Here is a 10304-nt window from a genome sequence, read left to right as displayed (position 1 = left end):
CTCTTGGTCTGTCTCTTCAACTTGCAGCAAGCAGCCAAGTTTGCTGTCACTCAATCAGAATCAGTGGAGGCTGATGAGGGGAGAACGGCACATAATAATGGCTGGAATGGAGTCAATGGAATGGCCAAGTCAATGGAATGACCAAGTCAATGGAATGACCAAGTCAATGGAATGGCCAAGTCAATGGAATGACCAAGTCAATGGAATGACCAAGTCAATGGAATGACCAAGTCAATGGAATGGCCAAGTCAATGGAATGACCAAGTCAATGGAATGGCCAAGTCTAGGTCCAAAAGGCTTCTTAACAGCTTCTACCCCCAAGCCATAAGACTGCTGAACAGCTTATCAAATGGCTGGACTATTTGCATTGACCTCCCCTTCGCTAAATTTAACAAAAAAAAGTATGCTGCTGCTTCTCGCTGTTAACTATCTATGCATAGTCACTAAACCCCAACCTACATGTACATACTACCTCAATTACCTAAACTAACCTGTACCCCCATACATTGACTCTGTACTGGTACCCCCTGTCCTGTATATAGTCTCGTTATTTTAATTTTATTGTTACTTTTTTATTTTTTACTTTCATTTATTGTGAAAATCTTTTCTAAAGTCGTATTTTTCTTCAAACTGCATTGTTGGTTAAGAGCTTGTAAGTAAGCATTTCACAGTAAAGGTGAATGTGCCACATCAAAAACATGGTTTACATGTGGTTGATACCACTCCATTGACTCCATACCAGCCATTATTATGAGCCGTCCTCAGAAGCCTCCACTGGTCAGAATCCGCATCAGCATTTCATATTACTTTCTCTAGCCTTGTCCCGATTTTTTTGATATTATGCATATTGATAGCTTGATATGCTTAGTCCCATGTGGCCCAGTTGGTAGAGCATGGCACTTGCAATGCCAGGGTTGTGGGTTTGATTCCCACGGGTGGACCAGTATAAATGGATACACTCATTCTCTGGATAAGAGTGTCTGCTAAATTACTAATAATGTTTAAAAAGTCAAATCAGGGGCCTCCCGAGAGGTGCAGTGGTCTAAGGCACTGCATCACAGTGCTAGCTGTGCCACTAGAGATCCTAGTTCAAGTCTGCGACTGGAAGACCCATGGGGTGGTGCACAATTGTCCAAGCGCCGTCCGGATTAGGGGAGGGCTTGGCTAACCGGGATGCCCTTATCCCATCCCGCTCTAGCGACTCCTGTGGTGAGCCGGGCACATGCAGTGTTTCCTCTGACACATTAGTGTGGCTGGCTTCCAGGTTAAGCGGGCATTGTGTTAAGTGTCGTGTTTCGGAGGATGCGCGGCTCTTGACCTTCGCCTCTCCCGAGTCCGTACGGGAGTTGCAGCGATGGGACAAGACTGTAACTACCAATTGGATACAACAAAAAAGGGATTCAAAATAAATTAAAGTTAAATCCTAGTATCAGGCAGCAGCAATCTAAATGATCATGTGAGGAAAAGCGTTCGGAAGCGAGTGGACTCAGAAATAGGCTCTGTCAGAGCAGCAGGATCCAAGTACAGCCTGCCCATCTCTTTACAGACAGGCAAACTAGCCAGTTGAGTTATTTAGAAACGTGCACATATGAATGACTGTTAGAAAGTTGTGTGCTGACACCTGATTTAAAAAAAAATCAAGAACAAAAAAATCACGGATAATAAAAAAAATACTCGGATCATATTTGTATCCAGAAACCTGCCCATATATCTATTACAATAACTGACTACTTGGCACACCCCTACTCAGCACCACTATTTCCAGCAGCTATGCTTGCACCCATAGTCAATAAGTAGCCTAAATATTGGGTACTGTAGAGCTCTTTCAAATTCAACTGCTAATATGTTTAACAAAATACAGTATGGTAAACCACTTCACTGCGTAGCTTAATTACATTTTTCTAAAGTCGTCCACTCTCTCTCTCTAGAAATGGCCAGAGAGACACTTTGAGATGACACCGCCGTGTGGGCGTAACATGCCAGAAAGTGCAGGCGCATCAGCATCACAACAAAAGTGGTCCGTGAAGCAGGCGGACTAGTGAAACTACACAACGATTTTATCCAGTTCACATTTGAGACTGCATTTGTCAGTCTTTTACTTTGTTCATTCCACTCGGTAGTTACGAAGCGACATCGCAATGGCTTTGAACAAGAACAATTCAGAATCCGGAGGCGTCATTATCACCAACAGTGAAAGGTAACGTTGGATAGCTAGAGCTAGCTTGCTCACACTAGCTAGCTAATGCTCTTCACTCAACCTGAGCAAGCCAGCCGTAGTAGACGCACAGAGTTTCTTAACACAGATACGGAACATCGCTAGACTTCTGTGAACGCTTGCGAAGCTGACTAAACAGACCAGGCCGGGGTTTGGGGGTTGGAGAAGTCAATGAGAGAATTGAAAAAATATTAATTGGTTGTTAATTTTCATGAAATGTAAAGGCACCACCTAGATTCGTGCCAATGTCTTAAGTATTTGAACATGTTATTACTCCAACCTCGTGAAAGTGACAAACTGACAAGTTTTTATTTTCGTCAAAAACGACTTTATATCGAAGGAGTGCCTTTGAGTTGACGGTTTACACATGCGCAGTTCAGCGTGAGACGAGCCTAACGTGTCTATGCGCATGAGCTTCGCTAGCCAACATCGCCATGACATCGCCTTCAAGCGTCATCCGGAATTTCTATCCGAGAAGCAATTCCTTCATGTCTTCATACTGTACCGTCTTTGGTAGAGTTACGTTAGTTAGCTGTGTCTATGGGGTAATCTCCTCGTCCTCTCTTCACCTCCTCAAAACCCAGTTGGAGGAGAAGGCCAGAGGGGAAGAACCTAGGAGTATGCAGTTGAGATTCTCCCTATGTAGCTAGGCAATGTCTAGCTATGTAACGTTAGTTAGCTTTCTGTGTATTTTACCAGCTAGCCATCCAATGTATTGTAGCTACTGTAGCTTTGACATTGCGTATTCTTTCAGGCACCTAGCAAACTAGCTTATAGATCTTGCCTTGTCAACAACTTGGCCAGGACTCAGAAGCTAACTCTTGCATAATGATGACAATCAAATCGTGTGTTGACTGTGTCAGTGTCACTTCAGCTCATCAGTTTAGGTTGAGTTTATGCCGCGTTCAAAACAACTGGGAACTCTGGAGAAGAAAAAAAACGACCTCTGAACGGTCATCCAACTCTGGCATCTTTCTAGAACTCTGACCTGAAGATCACTGAAGTCATGATTTGACCTAGTCTTATTCTTCCTATTGTGAATTTCTGGCAGACTAGACCCTTTTTGGCATATTGCTGCCTTTCTCAGTTTGGAATGTGCATTCCACATTGTGACAAAACAAGAAAATAAAGGGGAATAGCAAAAACTTAAATCCTGCACCTATACACTGTCCCCAAAAACCCACAACCCCATCCCACTACTCAGTGGTGTAAAAATACTTTAAAGTACTACATAAGTAGTTTTTTGGGGTAACTGTACTCTACTGTTTATATTTTACCTCACTACTTTCCTAATGAAAATAATGTACTTTTTACTCCATACATTTCCCTGACAGCCAAAAGTATTCATTACATTTTGATAGGAAAATGGTCAAATTCACACACTTATCAAAATCCCTGGTCATCCCTACTGCCTCTGATCTGGCGGACTCATTAAACACAAATGCCTTGTTTGTAAATTATGTCTGATTGTTGGCTATCTATACATTTAAAAAAAAAAAAACATTGTGCCGTCTGGCTTGCTTAATATAAGGAATTTGAAATGATTCATGCTTTTACTTTTGATACTTAAGTATATTTCAGCAATTCCATTTGCTTTTGATACTTAAGTATATTTAAAACCAAATACTTTTAGACTTTTACTCAAGTGGTATTTTACTAGGTGACTAACTTTTTCTTGAGTCATTTTCTATTAAGGTATCTTTACTTCTACTCAAGTATGACAATTGGGTACTTTTCCCACCACTTCCACTACTTGGCCCTAAACGATCCTACAGTAGGCCGTCAGCCTGGGAGGATGGAACCCCTTCTCCCAAAATCTCCTGTAGATCTTCTGCACTAAAATCTCTCACACCCAAATATCTTTGCTGCTGCAACTACCAGATCTATCTTCTGTGATTTTTGCTCCATCAGTGCATTGCAGTTGATCACCATGGCTATAAATGCAAGAAATCCAACCTTACTAAAACTCATCCTCTCTGGCTCTCTCTTCAGGCCTACTCAATTGGGGGCTCGGAGTTGCCTAACTCACCCTTGGGCTATCCTCTACTCTCTTCACTGCCTCAGCATAGGATGTTTTCTGCCCCACTCAAACTCTGGCAATCTCAACCTGTCTCTCTCACAGAGCATTTTGGATCCCCAGTTGCATGGGCACCCCCACGGTTGACATCGGGCTTTCTTTATCGCATCTGTACACTCCCTCTGACTTTGCCCTCCTGCACATTTCTCACATCGTGGGATATCCTGTCTACACACTGCTGCAACATGTCCGAATCCTTGGCACCTAAAGCACCGAAGCTGGTTTGGAACATAGGCCCTCACAGAATAGCAACTACAACCTGACCTTATCAGGAAGAAACACTGTCAAATCTCAACAAGACAGACTGGGTATTCTCCGTCTTGCCATTGCCACCGGGTCTACTTCTCACCAAACGGCGGGTGTCACAAACACTAAGAATATTCATTTGATCCACCTCTACACTCAACGCTACTCCACTAATCATGCCGTTTTCCCGTAAATACGCGCTATGTATCTGTCATGCGGTCATGGCAGGTAAACGTATTAAGGTGTTGTAACTAACTGTCTAGCCAGCCACTAGTGTGTCACCAAGCCTAAGCCTATCACAGCCTTCTAGCTCTTTACTGGAGATGAGCAATGGATCACTTATGGTAACTGACCAACTCGGACAGTTGCACAATGCCCCCCTGATCTCATGAGCATGCTCTTTTTAAATGTTTTATTTTTATCTGTGGTTTTGGAAAATAATAATTCTCATGTTGATTTGGGTAAATGAACACTGAATTGACTTGCAACTTCAAAATGATATGTTGACAAGTGTGTGTGTGTGTGTCATCAGTGTGTTGATGAGCTATGAGAACGTGGAGCTTGTATTCTGTGAAGCTGAATGCCTGCCTGATGCCTTCAGGAAGAGTAAGAAGGGGAGCATCTTCCTGACCCCCTACAGGGTAAGAGGAGACACACTTCTTTACCGTGCACATTTTTCGAACACCCCAACCCAGTCCCTAACCCTATAGGCGTTAGATATGAAAGAAAATGATGGGTGTAATCCAGGTTGTCTGTCCCCAGGTGATCTTTGTGGCGAAGGGGGGTCATGACGCTCTGCTGTCCTTCATGATGCCTTTCTACCTGATGAAGGGCTGTGAGGTCAAACAGCCTGTCCTGGGGGCCAACTACATCAAAGGCACAGTCAGCGCAGAGCCCGGAGGTGTGTGTGTGTGTGAGGATGAGACTGACTGTATACCACCACACCTCAAAGAACTTCACACTGTCAGTAGCAGAGAAACATAAATCAAATCAAATTGTATTTGTCACATGTGCTGAATACAACAGGTGTAGTAGACCTTACCGTGAAATGCTTGCTTACAAGCCCTTCACCAACAATGCTGTTAGTAAATATTTTCGTTACTATTTTCCTAAGTAAACTAAAGTAAAAAATAATTAACACAATAAAATAACAATAATGAGGCTATATACAGGGGGTACCGAGTCAATGTGTGGGGGTACAGGTTAGATGAGGTAATTTGTACATGTAGGTAGAGGTAAAGTGACTGATAAGTACATTTATGAGACATACCAAGCCAAGGACCACTTCTGTGCTTAAAATGGACTTAGAAGGAAAGTCTTCTTGATCTCCCTGCCAAACCTTGGAGGAACAGGCTCGCTTTAGTTAAAACATATTTCAGATTTTAATCTTTTATTTTTTGAAAGAGTTAACTGTACTTCTATCACGATCTCAGGAGGCTGGGAAGGCTGTGCCACCTTTAAGCTGGTGTTTGCTGCTGGAGGAGCCATTGAGTTTGGACAGTGCATGTTACAGGTCGCTGCACAAGGTGAAGAACTTTGGAGCTTTAATCTTTGACCATTTTACCCAGTGACTAGCTCCTTTTGAAATAGCTAGTTTAAATGGATGTTTCCCCCTCTCCTCTTCCCCTGTGCAGCATCCAGAGGGCAGCCTGTGAGTGGTGGCTTTGGGGGCTGTCCGTACATGGCCAACGGGGCATATGCCTACCCTCCTCCCCCAGCCAATGGGTACCCGGCGGGACCCCCACCCGGGTACTCCTACCCCAACCCCCCTCCGCCAGGTACTGACCAGACACGAAGCCGACTGTTGTCCCCCGTTTAATGTTTTGTATTTGTCCAATTGAACTTTGAAAAATAGTTTAATCACAAAAAACAGTCCATGTATTATTGCATCTCATATCTAACCACTGTCTGTTGTTTCTTTCCAGATGCATTCTACCCCAACCCCGCCCAGTTTGATGGCCCTGCGGCCTACATGCCCCCTCCTCCCTACTCCGCCCCCCTGGGACAGCAGGCCCCCCACAACCCTGACCTGCCCTCCACACCTGCAGGTCAGAATACATTTGGGTTCTCGCTTTCTCTCCTCTCTCTCGCACTCTCTCTCTCCTTCCCCTCGCTCACACTCTCCTTTTCTTTCTGTCTAACTCACTCTTGCAAAGTTCCTTCATCAGTGATAGTTTTAATTGGCGTGATGCGAGCGATCCCATGCTGCCAAAGCATTAAATAATAGGACAATTAATTAACTTGCTTCTCTCCTCCCCCAGCCGAGGCAAAGGCAGCAGAGGCAGCAGCCAGTGCCAGCTGTGCCACACTCCCTCCCGTCTACCTACCACAGGTACACCTGTTTACCACCTATTTACCATTTTACCACTGTAAATCTGACTTTATCAAATGCACATAGATAACATTTCATTTTAGTAGGGTATGGATTTTCCCCATTTATATTTAAATTGTTGGCCCAGTAGCAGGTAGGAGAGGCAGGGTCATCAGGACAAGTCAATGCAGACAGCTGCCTGACCCAATAAACAAAGAGCAGGTTAGAGTACAGCCAATTAATGCCATGCAGGATGCAGCACAGGACCAATGAGAGCGAAACAATCCAATGGTACAGAGACCTGTGAGAGACATCCCACTTACAGTGCAACCAGAGAACAGGTGCTCACTTCCTCTCAGGTGGAGAGTAGCCAGACTAGGGCTGTTGTGACCGTATTACCCCCACACCGGCAGTCATGACCACAGTAAAATTCCACGTAGCCTTTTGAGTCACGTAATCTCCTTTTTATGCACTCTGGACATGATTTGGTAGTACCCAATTTGCTAACTACCATCAGGTTGCTAATGGCCTGGTACTCAGGGCTCTATTGTCCCGTTAATCAATACATCGCCTACTGCATATTACACATGGCACAGAAACATAAAAACTGATTTAAGATGTCTGGTACATAATTGGTCGAGTCTGTACTCCAAAATATAACAAATTCTAGTAATCTTCTTTGAGTGAGGACTGTATTATCATGCATACTGGATGGACTGGTTACGTTATGCTACGCTCCAAACATTCTATATATGATTCTGGGGAAGAACATAAAGGCCGAGGCAGGCTTACAGCGTTAGCTTACAATTATAGTGAAATTGCAAATTTCCTAGTAATAGGGATTTAAAAAAATATTTTCATAATTAATAGGCTGAAGCGAGACTTTTTAGCTTTATACCGTGCATTTCCATCTCCTCTCTCTCCTACATTCCTTTCTCAAGCAAGCAGAGAGTTGGACTGTCAACAGTCAAATTAAATGTTTCCTTATGAAAACGTAATACTATCGATGTTCCCAAACATATTTCACTTGGTTTCCCAAATTAAGCACTGGGGGAGCTGTAGGAACAGGGTTGGAGAGCCCATGGCGTACAGAGCACTGGGGGAGCTGTAGGAACAGGGTTGGCGAGCCTATGGCATACAGAGTTTGGCAGAATATCACCTGTCGTGCAGCGAGAGGCTGCCTGCTCCTCAAACGGTGGTTGATGCATGGAGTGACATATCCAGAGTAGCCTACCCAGCATGATTGAAAAACAAGCCGTGGGAAAGCGGCCTCCATTCGCTATTCGAGTGCATACGTCTTTTCCTTTGACACTGTTTCTGCCATTCTAAATCAAAACCCATTTTTACATATTAGTTAAGACTAAGTTGAGAATAGTCTGTCGGATGAAAATATGATCACTTGATGAGAGAACAACGTGTGCAGCCTGAGGCAAGGAACAGAGTTTAAGCTTTTTTTTTTAATGACTTTCTCAAATCATCAATAGCCTATGGGTCAAATCATGTAGCCCATATATGTTTGATTTCAAAGATCTAAGGTTTGTATCATTCACAACTAAAGTTGCCAAATACCTCTAAATCTAGTGTATAGGACTTGTTTCAAATGATCACTTATGCTCATCATAGCCACTTCATATGTACACTCTATCCAGAATGAAAAATATCCTTTGTATTTTATTCAACGAAGTTCAATTATATTATTCTTAAAATAAAATCATATAAAATAACAGCATGTGACTTATAAGCATATATCGTCTGCTAAATGAACAAGCCTACTTATAAGCATATATCATCCTCTAAATGAACAAGCCTACTTATAAGCATATATCGTCCTCTAAATGAACAAGCCTACAGCCTATGGCACGGAGCATAGCCAGATAACATGCAGTAGGCCAACTCGTATTCTGTTCTTCTGAAATACAATTTCTTCATATCCTAATGAGTTGAGGGCCTGGAGATGCTAAACATTTATGTTAATTAGCCGTCAATTACTGTGAGACCAGCACGTCTTTTGCATGACAACAACCAGCTGACAGAATGTAATGACGGCTACAGCCCGAAATCAGACACAGACAGGTTGGAGAAACCAGGCAAAGCAAATGCCAAATGTTATCCTATATCCAGCACAGGAACTGACAGGGTATCAGATTAGCATAGTATCAAATGTAGCACTTTAATCAAATGGGTTTAACTCAGAGTTGATTTTGTCCTCCGTATGGTGTATATCTGTAATAACGCTGTGTTTTTCTCCTCTTCTCCAGGACAAACCTCCCCCCTACTCTCCTACTGAGGACAAGAAGACCAAGTAGAGCATCGGTATCTCGGCTCCCACGGCCTCTACCGCCCCATCTCTCCATCCCTATGATGCGTTTCCTCCTCCTTTCTCCTCCTCTGTCTCTTCTGCCAACACCTCCTGTCTACCTGGCTCCCTTTTGAATCCATCCCAGCTTTCTCAAGCTTGTGTACAGGCAGTTCCTTTCTACCTGAGTTCCACTAAACAATTATATCATACCCAGCTGACTTGAACTAAACAGTGTAACGTACAGCTCTTCTAGAGTGGTTGATGATATGATTGTAGCTTGTTTGGGCACTAAGCTGTCAGGAAACAGGGGATATTAGGTTAAAGTTGAGGTTTAGTACTAGTCTTGGGTACCTGCCTTTTTCTGTGTTAGCCAACCCTACATTTTCTTGCCAGACATGACAATGGCAAGTTGGCTGAAGTAGAAACGGGCAGGCTGAAGGTTTAGCAGGTTGTTTTGATGGGAAAGTGATTTGTTTTCTAAGACGACCTATCAAACTGGACTGAATGAAGTTTTTTCTTTGCTAATCTATCCAGTGGCTAGCGAAAGTCTGTATTGTTGATTATTTATTTATTTATTTTCTGTACAGGATTTTAATGTGACTACTTTAAATATGAGAGCATAGCAGTAGATCATTGGACCAGGTCTCTGTTGAAAAATAAATGTTATTGCAATGAGACTAACCTGAATAAAAAAAGGTTAAAGACATAACAGTTGGTGAAGTTTGACATATATGGTACAAATCTGAAATGATACCCTTGTATATAGGAAATATGGTGTCATTTAAGACTCGCCCTTTGTGTTGATAGGGACCATAATGTCAGCTATAGTTGACAGCTAGTTAGAATACTAGTGAATCCCTGATCCTAGTCGAACTGTACTGAACAAAAATATTAACATAACATGCAACAATTTCAACGAGTTACAGTTCATATAAGGAAATCAGTCCATTTTAAATAAATAAATTGGGCCCTGATCTATGGATTTCACATGACTGGCCAGGGATGTGCCTGGGAGGGCCTAGGCTCACACGCTTGGGAGCCAGGCCCAGCCGACAGAAATACTCCTCAGTTTCATCAGCTTTCTGAGTGGCTGGTCTCAGACAATCCTGCAGGTGAAGACGCCGGATGTGGAGGTCCTGGGCTGCCGTGGTTACAC

At 43.1% G+C, this 10304-nt stretch overlaps 1 protein-coding gene across 1 annotated transcript; it reads left to right on the top strand.

The window, feature by feature from the left end:
- The first annotated feature begins 1951 nt into the window (after positions 1-1951).
- On the top strand, positions 1952-9857 carry wbp2 (WW domain binding protein 2). Its single transcript, XM_024387844.2, has 8 exons — positions 1952-2197; positions 5071-5179; positions 5301-5439; positions 5972-6064; positions 6173-6316; positions 6464-6586; positions 6800-6870; positions 9108-9857. The coding sequence occupies exons 1-8, from the start codon at positions 2139-2141 to the stop codon at positions 9153-9155; spliced, it is 786 nt and encodes a 261-aa protein (XP_024243612.1). The 5' UTR covers positions 1952-2138; the 3' UTR covers positions 9156-9857.
- The last annotated feature ends 447 nt before the right edge of the window (positions 9858-10304 follow it).

This window comes from Oncorhynchus tshawytscha, linkage group LG25 (assembly GCF_018296145.1).
Source record: "Oncorhynchus tshawytscha isolate Ot180627B linkage group LG25, Otsh_v2.0, whole genome shotgun sequence".
Lineage (NCBI taxonomy): Eukaryota > Metazoa > Chordata > Actinopteri > Salmoniformes > Salmonidae > Oncorhynchus > Oncorhynchus tshawytscha.
Note: the sequence above shows the minus strand (reverse complement) of the source record. Positions and strands in the feature narration are given on the sequence as shown.